The sequence below is a fragment of the Suillus bovinus genome (genome assembly GCF_016758785.1).
Source record: "Suillus bovinus strain UH-Sbo-P2 chromosome Unknown EDB93scaffold_199, whole genome shotgun sequence".
Taxonomy (NCBI): domain Eukaryota; kingdom Fungi; phylum Basidiomycota; class Agaricomycetes; order Boletales; family Suillaceae; genus Suillus; species Suillus bovinus.
The window spans coordinates 11,808-28,474 of record NW_024542255.1 but is presented as its reverse complement, the minus strand read 5'-3'; the positions used below and the strand labels follow the sequence as shown (position 1 = coordinate 28,474).

The 16,667-nt window shown below is 46.1% G+C and overlaps 6 protein-coding genes across 6 annotated transcripts; 4 read left to right on the top strand and 2 right to left on the bottom strand.

Annotated features, from left to right (window-relative positions):
- Positions 1-205: 205 nt before the first annotated feature.
- EDB93DRAFT_1257640 (uncharacterized protein) lies at positions 206-2,359 on the top strand (the record flags this gene model as incomplete). Its single annotated transcript, XM_041454105.1, has 9 exons — positions 206-233; positions 279-464; positions 516-698; positions 747-892; positions 946-1,387; positions 1,429-1,569; positions 1,624-2,026; positions 2,081-2,253; positions 2,298-2,359. 9 exons carry the CDS (start codon positions 206-208, stop codon positions 2,357-2,359), a joined length of 1,764 nt encoding a protein of 587 aa, XP_041300712.1.
- A 50-nt stretch (positions 2,360-2,409) lies between these two features.
- On the bottom strand, positions 2,410-3,775 carry EDB93DRAFT_1257639 (uncharacterized protein; the record flags this gene model as incomplete). Its single annotated transcript, XM_041454104.1, has 5 exons — positions 2,410-2,609; positions 2,654-2,864; positions 2,915-3,094; positions 3,145-3,591; positions 3,638-3,775. 5 exons carry the CDS (start codon positions 3,773-3,775, stop codon positions 2,410-2,412), a joined length of 1,176 nt encoding a protein of 391 aa, XP_041300711.1.
- Positions 3,776-4,896: 1,121 nt separating this feature from the next.
- Positions 4,897-6,629, top strand: EDB93DRAFT_1257638 (uncharacterized protein; the record flags this gene model as incomplete). Its single annotated transcript, XM_041454103.1, has 3 exons — positions 4,897-5,433; positions 5,486-5,919; positions 5,972-6,629. 3 exons carry the CDS (start codon positions 4,897-4,899, stop codon positions 6,627-6,629), a joined length of 1,629 nt encoding a protein of 542 aa, XP_041300710.1.
- A 1,547-nt stretch (positions 6,630-8,176) lies between these two features.
- On the bottom strand, positions 8,177-10,030 carry EDB93DRAFT_1257637 (uncharacterized protein; the record flags this gene model as incomplete). Its single annotated transcript, XM_041454102.1, has 8 exons — positions 8,177-8,273; positions 8,332-8,501; positions 8,549-8,743; positions 8,816-8,950; positions 9,016-9,396; positions 9,456-9,745; positions 9,810-9,890; positions 9,943-10,030. 8 exons carry the CDS (start codon positions 10,028-10,030, stop codon positions 8,177-8,179), a joined length of 1,437 nt encoding a protein of 478 aa, XP_041300709.1.
- Positions 10,031-10,591: 561 nt separating this feature from the next.
- Positions 10,592-11,527, top strand: EDB93DRAFT_1257636 (uncharacterized protein; the record flags this gene model as incomplete). Its single annotated transcript, XM_041454101.1, has 3 exons — positions 10,592-11,010; positions 11,043-11,205; positions 11,261-11,527. The coding sequence occupies 3 exons, from the start codon at positions 10,592-10,594 to the stop codon at positions 11,525-11,527; spliced, it is 849 nt and encodes a 282-aa protein (XP_041300708.1).
- A 318-nt stretch (positions 11,528-11,845) lies between these two features.
- On the top strand, positions 11,846-12,790 carry EDB93DRAFT_1257635 (uncharacterized protein; the record flags this gene model as incomplete). Its single annotated transcript, XM_041454100.1, has 1 exon — positions 11,846-12,790. The coding sequence occupies one exon, from the start codon at positions 11,846-11,848 to the stop codon at positions 12,788-12,790; it is 945 nt and encodes a 314-aa protein (XP_041300707.1).
- Positions 12,791-16,667: the final 3,877 nt, after the last annotated feature.

Below are 16,667 nucleotides of genomic sequence, written 5' to 3'. Positions count from 1 at the left end.
ATGCATACAATGTACTATTTTAACATTGGTTTACAGGATGGGTATACTCGACAATCGACCTCACTCAACAGGAGCTATTTATCATGCTATCAATGACCTACTGCGTGACCAGCCCTTCTTATAGATCAATGTCATATGTGCCGCAGTACTGCCAGGCCCGAAGGAACCCAATGTCCAGCAAATTAATCACTGTTTGGAACCCTCAATGCACAATCTCATGAAGCTGCAGAATGGTGACCCGCACCACAATCATTATGACTTACTGATATATATATTAGGTGTGAAGATGGACATCTTTGAAGAAGAGCCTGCAGATGTTTATGCAGATTGCGAAATACTGGACTGTGATATGCCAGCTGCTCACAAACTCTCAGGCACTGCTGGGCACTCGCATGACATGCACCCATGCCTTTACTGTGACACTGACATCACAAAGGTTAATACGCGTGAAGGATTTGACTATAGTATTGTTTCTTCTTCATCTGTGTTGTATTTTTGACTGCTGTATAATTCAGGTTGGACAGCATCAGACAACTATCATCTCCTTCGACAGTCTTATTACTCCCGAGATGCGAACCCTCTTCGTCAGAAAGCCATTCTAGATGACCATGGTGTTTGCTGGGTTATACTTAACCTTATTGCCGGCTGGTTCCCATCAAAGAAAACAGCTCTCGATTTTATGCACTGCATATTCCTAGGTAGCTGTCAGTCTTTGTTTTGAAAAATGCTGACCAAGTCAATATCAGGTATCATTGCGCATCTATTCATGCGGGTACTATTTGAAGGATATATGTTTTCTGGTGTCGGGGGCAGAAATTCACCTAAGCAATGCTTCGAGGCCTTAATTAACTTGGTAAAGTGGCCCACTCATATCACTCATCTACCAAAAAATGTGCGTAAATGTTCTCATGTCACATACATGATGGTAACTACTGGGCTGTGTAGCTTGGCGAAAATCAGAGTCTGAAGAAGGCAGATGAGTGGCGGAGACTCCTTACGATCACTCCTGTCCTTCTGTGGTGGTCATGGAAGGATGAACACAACAGCATCCCTGATACAGCTCCTCCAGTTCCCCCCAATGTCCAGGTACCTCAATTTTCACGCAGGTGTCGACACATATATGACGCCGTCCTTCTGTTATGTGTTGGTGTACACCTCCTTGCAACACAATCAATCTCGATGTCACAGGCTCAACTTGGACAATCATTCCTATCTCAGTATTGCCTCCGTTGCCTCAACTTGAAGATTCATCTCATGATCAACCACCATGCATCAATGCATATTGCGGATATGATCAAACTTTTTGGTCCTGTCTACTCCTGGTGGCTATTTGCATTTGAGCGGTTCAATGGCATGCTCGAACGTGTCAACCACAACGGTCATGATGGTGGATGGTTGGAATTGACACTCATGCGCAACTGGGTCCAGACTATGAATATGCTCTTTCGCTTCCAGAAGATGCTCATGACATGGAACGAGCAGTGCTCAATGAGATCATCAATACCCAGGCACAGCAGCGTGGAAGCATGATGATGGAAATTGCTATCTATAGAAGCGAAGCAGCTCATGGTAGGTGTCATACAGTGAATGATTATCTGATGCGGCTCCTGAGCTCACAACTAGATAATGTCCGCTTGCCACTTCGTCAAGCAAAATTCATCAACCTATGCACTTTTGGACCAGAAGGAGTTCTTTATCCCTGCCTTATCGCCTATTGTCGACTAATTTGGCCTGATCTCACCATTGTCAATGATTTTTCCCCTGACGCAGGCATTCCGTTCTTTGCCTCAAAAGTGGCTCGTGCTCTGACTTATATCTGCAAAGATGGAATTTGCTATGGTTGCACTACAAATAGGCGAACTCAATCAGACGCCTATGCTTTTATTTCATATGATCAGTCTTGGTTCCCAGTTGAAATCACAGCACTTCTTGTTGTCGGAGTCAGCAACAAGGTCCCCCATGTATGCGCTCTTGTCCGTCGCTTCAAATCTGACGAGAACATTCCACTAATGCCTTGGTCATTATTGTAAGTGCTTGTCTGTCACTCCGAGTCGTCAACTTGATTGTTTATTTATTTCAGTGAGCATACCCTCGGGATTCATACTTCATATGCGAACGAGTTTCTTCCACATGAAGTCATTCCTGTCTCACGCATCGTGTGCCCTCTTGCCCTCATTCCTGTCCATTCGAACATCATCAAGAAAAATCTCTGGGTTTCGGTGTCTTTTGATCATGTACAGCTCTCGACAAACAGTAAGTCTATTGGTCTACTAATACACTTCAATCTCTGCAGTCAGGAATGGAACCTGAAGAATACTTTGATGATGATGATGGAGACAATGTGGGTGGTGGGCTTTGAGTTTAATCAGTATGAGTCACCATCAACGTCAGGTACATACCAAATCAATTTTACTCAAAGTCACTGGACTCATTTCCATCCTTTTCAGCCACCGCTTTTGATGAACTAGTGACAGGCTGTGCCTCTTCGACGGCTTTTGCTTTCCCTTTTCCCTTCCCCTTCGCCTTGACTTTCTTGCTCACCTTTTCATCAAGCTTGATTTTTTTCTTTGCCGCATATTCTCTCTTCTCAATCTTGACACATTTCTTTTCTGTGACACTCTCTTCAGGATCTTTTGGCTCCCCCACGCCTTACCATTATCGATGACAAACGCTGGCACATCAAACTGTTGGTTTGCAGGATCCACGAGCCACTGTGGTGAGACCATCCACCTCCGTGCACGATGCTCAACCTTTTGGATCCAGGGCAACCCAGCCTTCCCTATCGGCCCACAGACACGTTTGGTGTATCGTTTCGGCAGCTCAGGATCTTGTTGAGCGTCAACGTCTGCAATGAACATGTTCCTCTTTCAAATTTGTGAGTGGATTATTTGTTTTGTATAATACTGTAACTTACTTTGTCACTGGCCCACATCCACGGCCTCATTAAAAAGCATCCTGTTAGCTTTCCTTCAGCATCCCTCTCATTCTCATCTTCAGACATCAGCTGTTGAATGAGAGCTGTCTTGTATGCATCAGTTTTGTATTTGGAGTCATCCGGTAAGGCTTTGAACTTCCGCTCTCGCACCTCCAATTTCTTTATTTAATTAGTGTCAATTCAAGAATAGCAAGACGAACTGAACTTACCCCCAACTGACGACTTTGACGCACCCCCTTTGTCAATGGAGGAGGATCACCAGGTTCACCAAGTCGCTGTGCACTGGCTGTTGCAGATGCAACAGCAGAAACCCGCATCGAAGGAATATGCCCTGCGGGCCAAAGAGCTTTTTGCAAGCTGTGGTACTTCTCGATCACTCGCTCGCGGAGATGCTCTTCACTGATTACCTTCAAGGCCTTTTCAGCCGACGGACTGAAGAGGGCACCTTTTTCATGGATGTAGGTCCAGATCTTGCAGAGACCTTCGTGATTATCCGAGTGTGTATGACTCTCTTCCCATAGAAAACGAACTAATTTTGTGCTAGTCACACTGTCAGTCAGCCATGCCTCATCGTCCTTTGGCCAGCTAACAGGCAGGTGCTTAACCTGAAGGTTCGGGATCCCCATGTAGTGTGCAAACCCGTGCCGCACAACTGCCTAAAGATAAGGTACGTGAGTGTTTGTTTCCAAACTCAATGCTCACCAGTAATGCTCGATCAGAGTATGCCTCAAGACTTGCTCCAACACGGTCCATCTCCCCCTCACTGTCATCTGAGCTTTCTTCATCAACACCGTCTACATCTCTCACTGCTGGCGCTCTCTCTAAGCTTTTCATGGCCATGGCAATATGTTGTTGGACAGACCCATCCAACTCCGTGAGATGTTGCTCAAAGCGCTCACACATTTGTTGATTGCCAGCCTCGCAACAGTGACTCTGGTGAGCTATCATCTGCGCTACCTGCTGCTGACGTACTCCATCTAAATTCTCCAGCTCTGTGATACACCGGTTGAGCCCTTCAATGAGTGAGAGAACCATAGTCTTCGACAATTTGCCAGTGTCTCCTGCCTTTGAGTCTGGAAGTGCCGATGTCGATACTGGCACTCCCTATGGCACTAGTCCTGGATGGCCATAGTTCATGGGAGGTATGCCGACTCCCCCCTGCATTGCCATGCTTTCACCTAAGGCATCTAGGATCTGTCCCGGTGCTTGGTAAGGGAGGTCCATGGTGTGCACAGCGAGGAGGATGGGGTAGTTGTCAATGTTCTGCACTCGTCTTCATGCTGTACTTTTGTCCTGCTCGATGTCTGAAGCACACATGTATCAAGTTCTATTTAGTGAATTTAGAAGCGGGGGATGGCATATGTTTGACTTCGAAGTAATCTAAGGAACAATCTTGGAGAAATGCACGGTGTATTTTGAGGAAAATGATGTCGGTTTCTGTAAATCCTGATACATTTTCTACTGGTAAAATTTTGAGGGTAATCTCAGGATAGTATCGGGAAATCTCAGACTTTTCTCTCATTACCCTGTTTTCGTATTCTGTGGCTTTACGCTGTGTCAGCGTCGTTTTCGTGCGATTTCTGTAGTTTTATAATTGTGTGGTACAATTACAGTTAAGAATCTACGATCATCGACGGAAATATTGTATGCGAGAATCAGCGCGAAATGGTGAGATCTCCGTCGAACAGCTCAGAACTTGACGATAAGTCCCATTCTCTATGCTCATCTACGGAAATCTTGCGTTCCTGCCTAAATATTTCGGCCGTCCATACGGTGAGGTCCGGTTCTCACTAGGACCAGCGCCAAACCTAGTAAGTAATTCGAATTTCAACCTTCCCAAGAAGCGTTTGGTCGGAGATTGATCGGAGTGTCAAAAACGAGTTTGCCCAGATCTGGGGCTAGCCAAGATTATTTTAATATTGCTTTGAACTATCTTGTTGGGGCCCCTCAACTCGAACACCATGGCTCCAAAAGGTCGTGCTGCTGCCATTCACCTCGGAATCGCTCGTTCTGCTCCTGGGCGCCTCGACATCGGCTCTCTGACATTGCCAGATTCATCACTTGCGGCCTCAACACTCAAGCTACGAGCTACTCATGCCCCCAAACCTGCTGTCACTGAGATTACAAAAATTGAATTCGACCCTCTTGGAACTTTCTGCCATTTCTGCTCGGACGGGTGCGACACAAAGACATCCTACTTGTGCGTCAAATGTGGCGCCGTTATATGTCATCAAACACGGCCAGGCGGATCAGGATGCATTGGCCACGACTCGGTCCCAACGAACTGGGAGTTCCTGTGCCCACTGTGCGCTAGAAAGCTTGATGGAAAGGAGAGGAGCTTGCCTTACAAGGTAATCGGATATGGTATGCGCAAGAGAGTGAAGAAGGCGTGGCCAGCATGCATTGTACACATAACTTTGGAATCGATGAAGGACCACTATCTGAAACTCCTGATTAACCTTGACCTTGTGACCCAATACAAACACTCACCTGCAAATGTAAGCCATTCCTTTTCCTTGGCCCCTAGCAGCTAAACCTTTGTAATGACAGCTGACCACCGCCACGTTAGCCATGAAGGCAGGAGCTTGTCAGCAACAGTCGCGTATGTTGGAGATCCCTTCGAACTTTATCACCACCTCCATCTTGGAAAATATTCCTAGCAATACCTTTGTGATCATGGACACACACTCTGACGAGTACACTGGTATGTTGCAGCATACCGGTGGGGCTTCGGGAGGAACCAATACCACGGCTGCAGAAATCATAGAAGCCTACCTCGGTAAGAAGTTCATAAAGGCGATGAGGATGGCGGCATCACATGCGAGGGATGATAAGTCGGTGGAGACAACCATCAAGGGTAGCGCGCCATGGTGCGACACCACACCCAAAGCGAGGGGTGGACGACGCGGCCTTATCCTCGTCACTTGTGGGCCTGCCATACGGGTTAGTCATCACTTTGACTCCCTGCTGACATTGGTGAAGGAGTAAGTGGTATTGCATTGGTTCATCGCACAATCTCCCTCAAATGTATCTTAGCGATATCTTTGATTTCATCATCGGATTTGGAGGATCCTCAACCCTCCCTGTACACGTTGGCCCCACGGTTCAAGCATTCGTTCGCAACGCTACCCTGTTCGGAATACCGGATGTCTGGGATTCATTGTGCGAATTGCTCGCCTCCAGTCCAGATGTCTTAGACTACAACACGATCGTGGTTGTCTATGCCTCGTACGTAGAGGGGAAGCGAATAGTTGAGAGCAGAGAGATAAGCAAGCACCGTCCTCCATATCGTGCGTTTGGTCATGAGTTCAGTGCATGCGCAAAAGAGGGCTGCCGTCCCACAGTATCGGACAACCGGATGTCAGCGAAGAATGGCAAGGTTCGCATTACCTGTGCAAAGTGTCAGTGGACATCTGCCTGGGTGGCTATTGACAAGGACAACGAGTATTTCTTCCGTGTCAAACCTACCGTTGCCCCAATGCTCTTCTGGCACCACTTCCCCCCATCGTCTGGACTCAACAACTTTTTCGTGAATGCCACGCGAGATGCCAACCGAAAGGAATTCAAAGGGAAGAAAGGACAGGAGACCAATACTGAAACATCCACTCATCGCTCTGCAAAACGCCAGAGGTCATCGTCAAGTTCAGTAGCAAGCAGGGATGATACCGAAGGGTTAGCTATGTCATGTGAATGAACGACGTAGACGCCTGTACATCCATAGTTTTCTATCTCCATTTGTTTGTACGTCAAAGCCAAAGTGTTATGAATACAGTCGAAGCCCTCTTATCCCATAGCCCTGGTAACCCATACTTCCTTATATCCCATAGGTTTTTTGAGTTACCGAGTTGGAATGCAGGGGATTTCGACCCATAACCCATAACTCTCTGATACCACATAACCCATGCCCCTTGTGACATAAAACCCATACGGTCTACTAGTTACCTTGTTTACAAGGTCACTAGAACTGATAATTGTGGCTGAAGAAAACCAAGTTGTGTACACATCGGAATTTATCGTCAAATTTGACATATACGTCGGTGCAAGTGATATCCAGGCCCATCGGCGTGGCCGATTCTTTTAACCTTGCTTGTCCATATACAAATATTGCAGATATTGTAGCGGCGCGTGAGCGCCAATCGACTTGGCCGATAATTGTATCTGGCGCCAGCGGACAAAATTCTCAGCGATTTCAAAGTTTCGTTTCGCTTTCAAACGCAAGTTGTTCGTTCTCGGGTGGTAATTTTCGCTTTACCGACTGATTTTCACGTACATTTCGCAGTCCCCGAGTCCCACGTTAGTGGAGGAGGGCTTGGTCGCAAATATCACCCTCTAGGCTCTACCATTCTCTCGATGCCTGATCTGGTGATTACTCACCCTTTTTTTTGGACGGATTGATCCGACATTTCCTTGATTTCCCGGATGAGTCTCTGCAGGCACGGGAAAGTATTGCTTCAATTGCATTCTCTACCAAAAACGTGAGCCTACCCGCTTATTTGAACCATGTTTCTCGGCGCGCTTGCGGTTGCACATTTGAATCGTGAACATTCTTTTGAAGGCAAGGTGTATTTGGATTCGGTTTGTGCATGGAGGTGCCAGGGCGTCCAAAGTTGCTTTGAACCCTGAGCCGCCCAGTAATTCATTCACTATGGCACCTTGCTCTTCGACTGGATTCACTGTTGACGTCATCAATAGATTCAATGTGTGTCTCTACCAAAGATTCTGCATGCAATGATTTTATCCGCTCTGCGGGACTTCAAGGTTTGGTTCGTCAAATTTCAAACACTGCCAAGTCTGACATGGACATGCAGATCTGTGGTCTCAGATCCATTTCAACTACATTTGCCCGAACACCTGATTAATGTCCCTAAAATGCATCAGGAAAAACCTTCGCGTCTAATTCCAACTAATTGCTGGTAATTCTTGATAATTGGTGGAATTTCCGATAATTAGCGGTTTTAGAAGATTAGATGGATTATGTTACCTCTTGATAATCGATTGAAAATCCTTGATAATCCTCGATAATTAGAAGGTATTGGTGAACAATTTTTGCACTATTGTCTTTACATTTGGATAGATAGATTTGAGTTTGCTGGCTCAGATCATACAATCACACTGAATGTTACACGAAAAAATAAGCTTTTGATTAAAGAAGGGTATCTAATAGGTAATATATGTTCGCAACCATAGTAGCATCATATGAAACTATCAACAATGAGATAGCTATTGAGAATGAGTCAGTGACTAGTCAGAGTCATCATCCATCATTCCATCAATGTCAAGGAGATCGAGAGCTGCATCTTGCTCTGCAGTTTTCTCAGTATGAGTGCACCTCAAAAGCCTGTAATGTCGAATCAATATGCGACGAATAACTCAGACCAAAGACCAGAAAATCTCACTGTACAGCCTCGTAAATGTCGGCCATCATGCGATGGAATTTTGTTGGTACTTTATCCCTCATATTTTCCAAGAACCTCGCATGAAAAAAGTAAGTCTCGCTGAACTGATTACCTGAGAAACTGAACTTCGCAGGTGAACCCACTGACTTCCACAACAGTGCAGCATACACCTTGAAAGAGAGTCAGGACAGGAATAAATGGAAAAGAAAAGAAATACCGCAGTTGCAATGAGAGCCACTATGGGGATAGAAACCTCTGGACGGTTGGCTTTGTTTTGCGCGATCTCAATAAAGTGTTGTGCAAAACGGACACTGACAGACTGTGCGCCATTGAAAATGCGGCCATGAATTAGGGCGATTAAGAATTCACCCTGATAGGGCTTGTTCGGTATGGGTTTAGGAACACCTTGAGCCTAGTAATACAAAAATGTGAGCAAACACGACAGCGAATAGAATTAGTATCAACTTGCGTCAAACTTTATCACGTAGATATAGGCATGCTGCACAAGAAGACTTTTGGCCTTGTCGGTGTCTATGTGCCCCAGACGAAAGTAACCGGAGACGCCTGCCAATGCATCGTCTTTCAGTTCACGGCGCAGGATTGGGATGTGGGCATCTACCTATTTTCCCGCCGGGCCATTTACATTAGCACTGATGGACTCAGATTCTCACAGAAAATACTCACCAGGGCAGCCAGCAGCGTGATATAGTTCTCGTCCAAGTGCAGATGCTTTTCGATCTCATGCAGACCCAATTCCCCAGCAACGGTTAGCAACAACTTGTGTGAAAGCTGATTTTTGTTGATCAGTTCTGGGAACCTGTCAACAAACACAAGGTGACTCTTTGCATCCAAAATCGCCCATTTAACGACTCTCTTCGTATCCAGGTTCTGATCAAGGAGCTTCACATTCCCTGACTCAGTTATCACTAGGTGTGCTTTACTTTTGGCCACGGGAGGTACAGGCATCCTCGAACTTCTTGTTGTAGTGCTTCCTGCATCGTCCGAGTCTGGATCACCACTAGATTCAGAGTCTGAGACCGCCACATCATCAGCCCAGGCAGGGATCTGAATATTTGATTATAGTAGTAATAGTAGCTCCAAAAAACGCTGAGGTAAGTTCTGACCTCTGTTGCGTGTTTGTGATCACGCGCAGTTGGCTTTGAATTTTCACGTGATGCCGTTTGATGGTGATACTGTTGTCGACGATACTGACTTGGAGGGAGCGCCAATGACTCTGGGACCTCATCAAAGAGCTTTCTTGCGATTGATCTTGGTGACTCATTCTCTCCTTCATCAATGTCCGAATCATCCAAATTTGAGCCGTTCGGATTATCGGAGTCGACCTCACGATCCACAGTAGCATCGTTGTCGTCATCTTCGTTTTGATGAGCTTTGGCTGGCGCGGTGCTTCGGACTACAATATTCAAATTCAACCAGCTTGTAAATTTTTTTGTTCTACTAATGAACTACTAACAAACCTTTCTTTTGAGCTCTAAGGTCTTCATCCATGGACTCGGCATCCTCGTCATCTGAGTCTCTTACTATGGTATGTGACCGCTCTAATCACAATCAACCGCTAACATCTAGGTACAGTATCAAATCCACACTTACTTTTGCTGGATGGTTTCGCACCTGGTGCTGAAGTGGCGGTCATCTTTTTCACCTGACTGGTTGGTGCTGCAGGCTTCTTCTTCTGCATAGTGAGGTCCACTGGCACTTCTTGAGGACTGGTGGTCTGGTTTTTTGATCTACTTTTCGCTTTGTCCACATTCCAGACTATGATCCAAACTTTGGTGAGTGTCGCACACTAATAGAATTGTTTTCATCTCACCAGCATTTTCCAAGGCTTTTTTCTTAGCATTGCGCAGCGCTGTCAACGCACATGATAAGAGCCTCTTGCATGACAATATATTCACTTGCTGTGGGTGCTACAAGGTGCGGACATTTTGTTGTTTTCTTACTAATGAATGATAATGAATGATGGTACTAGTGACCTTGAAAGACGGGACAGATATTAACCTGAGGATGAAGGAATGTGGGTGTGAGGAGGTACGTCTATTAAGTTTTTCATTAAGGAATATATGGGGAGCTAAATTTCTAGTTTACAGTCCGCCAATTGCAACTATGGAAAGTACGCTAGTGTCGTCCCTGCAGACTCTATTGCATACCTGCACTGCCAATGGGCACCTCTTTCAAGTTATTCGGTACCGTCACTCTTCGCACTTACCATTTACAACCACATTTGCCCTGCAATTCGAACATGCAAACCTGCCCAGCATGTAGGCACGATGGCCTTACTTTCACCGGCCTTAGCCAGCATTTGGCCAAGAGTCAAGACCCCCGCTGTCAAGTGCTCTATCGCTCACATCAACCAGTCAACCACACATCCGCTGAAGACCACCATATGGAAGCCGAGGAAGAACCGGTTGAACCACCCATCTTTGAAGGTGACGACTTCGAGGGTGAGAACTATGGTGATGGTGAAGTAGACTATGAGATGGAGTGGCGTGATGACGTATCTGAGTCTGAGTATGCTGATAGCGACTCAGATGATGGCATATCCATGGAACCAGAGTGGGAGCCTCCTGTCCCTGATCCTGTGGGAGACCAGCTGCAGGTCCAGGAAGATGAAGTTGCGGAAGAAGATCCTGGCCGTGATGATCGCATGCAAGTTCAAGAGTGTGCGCAAGGACATCATGGTTTCGTAGCAGTGCCAATGACGATGCCACCAACACGAGATATGGAGTGTGTTTCGATGATGGAAACAACCCGTATTTTCCTTTCTGCTCCCAGATTGACTGGGAGATTGCAAGATGGTCGAAACTGCGCGGACCCAGTTCTACGTCATTTACTGACTTGCTAGCAATCAACGGAGTGAGTACTTCGCTATTCACATATATTATAAATGTCTGACTGTAAATTCTACTAGGTTAGGGAGTCTTTGGGGCTCTCCTTTAAAAATGCGAAGGAGCTGAACGAATTGCCAACCAGATGCCCGAAATTCAGGCATGAACAGGTTATTGTTGCTGGCGAGGCTTTTGATGTGTACTACTGTGATGTTATCGAGTGCATTAAGGCACTCTACGGTGATCCCGATTTTGCGGATTATCTCGCATTCACTCCAGAGCGGCATTATGCCGACGAAGATCAGACCACACGCTTGTTCCACGACATGCATACAGGGAAGTGGTGGTAGGACACTCAGGTACGAAGGATCATCTGCATTTGTTGGATTAAATACTTACATTTGTCTTAGAAAAAGCTTGATCAACGCTGTCCCGGAGGCACAATCATACCAATCATCATTTTGTCTGATAAAACGCAAGTGACCCTGTTTCGCAATAAGGCCGCCTACCCAGTTTACCTGACAATCGGAAACATACCGAAGGAGATCCGTCGTAAACCTTCACGCAGCGCACACATCCTCCTTGGGTATCTGCCCACCACCCATCTCGAACACATATCCAATAAAGCCTCTCGCCGTCGTACTATCTCCAACTTGTATCATGCGTGCATGTCTCGCATACTGGGCCCACTCAAAAGTGCGGGATTGGATGGTGTCAAGATGCACAGTGGTGATGGCGCTCTTCGCCGCTGTCACCCTTTGTTTGCCTCCTTTGTCGGGGATTATCCAGAGCAGCTCCTAGCTATGGGCGTGAAGTTTATGGAGTGCCCTAAGTGCAACATTGACGCTGGTGACACCAGGAGCAACACAGTAGCCTTTCACCTGCGCAATCTGGGCTCAGTGCTAGATGCACTTGCTGCTCTTGATCATGGAAGTCTTGCATTTGTCCATGCATGCGCTGCTGTAGGCATCAAGCCCATTGTTCACCCATTCTGGGAGGATCTCCCCTTTGCAAACATCTTTTGTGCTATCACCCCTGATGTACTACATCAGCTGTACCAGGGCCTAGTAAAACATCTTGTCCAGTGGCTCTCAGAAGCGTGCGGAGCAGCTGAAATTGACGCTCGATGTCGCCATCTCCCTCTGAACCACAACATACGATTATTTATGAAAGGTATCACCACCTTGTCGCATCTGAGTGGCAAGGAACATGCCCAGATTTGCCGATTTCTACTGGGAATCATCATTGACATTCTCTTACCAAACAATTTGAACGCAAGTCGTCTCTTACGTGCAGTGCAGGGACTACTGGATTTTTTGTACCTCACACAATATCCCTGCCACAGCTCCGAAACTCTAGAACTATTGCAGGTGGCACTAGACACTTTCCACGACAACAAGGGTATTTTCGTCAACCTTGGTATACGGAAGAATTTCAACTTACCGAAGCTCCACGCTGCTCGCCATTACCCCCATATGATCATGCTGTTCGGTACAACAGATAACTACGATACTGAATACACCGAACACCTCCACATTGACATTGCGAAGGATGCTTACCGTGCGACAAACCACAAGGACGAATTCATTCAAATGACTGCCTGGTTAGAATGAAAGGAGAAGATACTTTGCCACGACAAGTATATTCGCTGGCGGATTTCTGGTAGACACGAGTCTGTTGCTTATCGTTCACATCCTCCTGACATGAGCTTTCGTCGTGAGCAAGTCATGACAAAACACCCTAGTGCAAAGGCTGTTAGCCTGCAGAAACTTGTCGATGATTACGGTGCGACCCATTTCCGCGAGGCATTGGCACGCTACATTGCTCGAGGTCAGGAACTTGACGACTTGGCCATTGATGTTCATTTTCCTTTCCGCACGCTACCCGTTTTCCACAAGGTTAAGTGGGTGTCGTTGGACACCCGTGGCCATGGCGAGGCATCTGTCACGCTTGACAGTATACATGCTAAACCACATCAACGCTCTGGTTCTCGTCTGGTGGCTCGACAATCTGATACAGCATTAGTGGATCAGAGGACAGGTGCTCCAGGTTTGAAAAGTATGTGTTTTGATCAATTACTATACTATGTGTTGCTGATAACTGGTATGCAGGTTTGCGGGTGGGTTGAGTTCGTGCATTGTTTGCTTTGCCACCCAGATCAATACTGATGTTATTTTCACCTACTGTCCAAGTACCCAGTCATCTTGCATACATCGAGTGGTTCACACCATTCCCCCCAGCACCTGACCGGAACCATGGTTTCTACAAGCTCTCTTGGGCGCTAGCACGGGGTGGAGAGCGTTTAGCTTCCATTGTGTCTGTCACCAATATTTTGTGCAGCACTCACCTTGTCCCAAGATTTGGCGCTGTTGCGCCACGTGAGTGGATGAGTGATACTGTCCTAGACGACTGCGAGAGTTTCTGGTTGAACTCGTACTTGGACAGACATACCTTTGCGAGGTTCAAATAATTTGACTGACGGTACTACCTAGTACCAGTAGCACGTAAGTTTCTCATAACAACTTTCTGTGAAACACCAGACTGATATCGCAATATACTAGTACTAGTGGAAGGTCAAGAACGGTTCCGCACTATCATGGCTTGGCCCAAGAACGATTCTGCACCTATTTACTTGTCCCAAGTACTCCCCCCCCAATAGATGGACCTCTCAATAGACATCCATGACTGGACCAATCGTCTCAATGACAATGAGCATCACTTTGTCTCACACGTCCTCACCTTCTTCACTGCATCCGACGGCATTGTTAATGAAAACCTCATTAAATGTTTCTCCAACGAGGTCCAGGCTGCTGAGGCCCGGTGCTTCTACAGCTTCCAAATGCCATTGAAGGCATCTTCTTCTTGGGTTCCTTCGTGTCCGAGTCCATCTTCTGACTCGAGAAACGCGGTCTTATGCCTGGTCTTACGTTCTCCAACGAGCTCATTAGCCGTGATGAGGGTATGCACACTGACTTTGTGTGCTTGTTCTTTAGCCACCTCAAGCATCGCCTGCACCCTAACACTGTCAAGTGCATCATTACTCAGCTGTTACCATCGAGCAGAAGTTCCTGATGGGACCATCATTTCAATCACCTTACCCTTCTTGCCTGACTGTCTTTCCAGACACTCGTTTTGTATGTGCGCGTGTGTGTCATCTGTGTGTAGAATAGTTGAACATACATATCAGCTGCTGTATATAATGATCCAGACATAACAATCTAATGGTTTTATTTTCGTACATTGCTTGAAGTTTGTTTAGAAGATAACTTGACTGCCTTATGTATTATCAGGAATTTTTATTGACTGGTGGATCTTTAGACTATTAGAAGGTATTATGCTAATTAGATCAATTGTCGAAAATTTGGATAATACAGATAATTTAAACAAATTTAGGGTGGGAGGGTTTTCCTGATGTGGATTCGGGGTTTTTGGCGTGTAGTCGCTGGTACCCAAACAGTAGTTTTGATTTCAACTTGTAAATTTTGCCGTCTTCTTATGGATTTCGGGTGATTCCCATGGATAATGGTAAATGTGCGCCCCATTGGAACTAATGGTAATATATTCTTCTCCAGACCGTCAAGCTGAACCACTTTTGTATGGTTCAGCTTAATAAGAACATATACCGGTGGATATGTTAGTTCCACGATTGCAGCTGTTGGCGAGAACTCTGTTTCACGTTCATCGAGAACAATTTTCGTTATTTTGCCTTGAGAACCATTGGCGATGTCTAGGTCAGCGTCAGTTTCCACGTTGAAAGTCACCATAACATGAATTCCAATTGCTAATTCCACTCTATTCGGTAGTGCAGCCCCTTCATCTCACTTTCCGCCATGCCTCCTCTTTGGCTTCATAGCCACTGCAAAGCGCTCTGACAGTGTTAGTGGCCGGTTTTGAAATGTGTCATATGCAGGAGATATTAACAGTCGAGTTCTGTTTCTTCGGCACTCTGCTTGTGCCATGACTGCATTCTAATGTTGATGGACAGAGTGACGAGGTGTCACCAGTACGGCTTTGTTCCAAGGCGGTACCATAAAATCGACAGATGGGCAGTCTGGATTGGTGATTACGAGAGATGGGAATTTGATGTGATGTGCACGGCAGCTACCATGTCGAACATGCTGCAGTAAGTCTAACCAGTCTGGATCGGTGACTCTTACTTGCTCCTTGAGTCGAACAACAACTCTAAACTCCTCATACAGCTTCTGACCAAGAAGTTCCTCTGCATTGTCCTTGGAAGTATTGCAAGGCCAGAACAGTGGCGCATTTTTACCACCAGCAATAGGTGGGAATTGGTGGAACTCTCCTACAATTATTACATTGACTCCTCTGAAGGGCTTGTTGGTATCCTTCTTGCCGGCTAGAGACTTCCCTTTTGCTATATATGCCAAGAGACGGGCAAAAAATGTACGTGACATCATGGAACTTTTGTTGATAATCAAGTACATTTTGTCATTCCAGAAAGCTGCAAGCTTCCTGCTGGCCTTTTGCGACTGTCCACAATCATTTACTGGGATCTGCGCAATGACGTGAAGTGTCTTGCCATCGATAATGGATGCTGCAATGCCTGTGTATGCTGCCTTGACAAGAATGTCGGCAACTCCTCTATCACGGAAATTCTCCGTAATTGTTTGGATTGTCTTTGATTTCCCTACACCACCTTCACCTGGAATAATCATGAGTAGCTGTGGTGGTGCTTGCCTGGCTAGCGTCTCTGCCAAATGCCAGTCAATTATGTCGTAGGCACGTCTTTGGTCTTTGAGCAACTGTGAGGGGTCGATGGCAGTTATGTGCTCGAGTACTTTGGGCTGCATCATCATTGACATTGGCTCAACTCCATGATGGTCCTCGTGAAGTTCGGATATGATCTGTTCAGAGGTGAGAGTGGTGACTTTGCCAGGATTGCTAGTATGACAACCAGTCGACAGATTATTGATATCGAGACCAGTGATGTCCTCCGTCATTTTAGCTTGCCAGTTTTGAAAATTGATGTAATCTACTCCCTGAGCAATATCAATAGCATTTGATCCAATTGACCAATTGCATTGCTCGTCACCGAAAATCTTCGTCCGTCCGGCTGCGATAGCCGTCAATCCATGCAATTCTTCACGGTGATTTTTCTGTGATGCTTCGTATGCATGCAAATATGCTTCTGTCAACTTTATCTCCATGCAATCATCTTCATCATCTTCATCGAAGGAATCTGCGACATCCATGTCCGCATGATGGTCATTCTGCTTGTGGTCCTTCATCATCACTTTCCCGGTGGGACACTGCAGCGGCCTTGCAATCATAGTAATATTGCACACCAGCCAAGATATCTTTGTCCGATTGAGATGCTGATTCCGAGAACGACATGAATGCTGTTTCAAAGTCGTTGAACCCTGCCATTATATCCTTCAGGTCACACCAAGGACTTAAAAGAGCCAACATCGAAGCACAGTATATATCTCTGTGCGTTGGATCATTAGGATTGGGAAAGAATGGACCGAC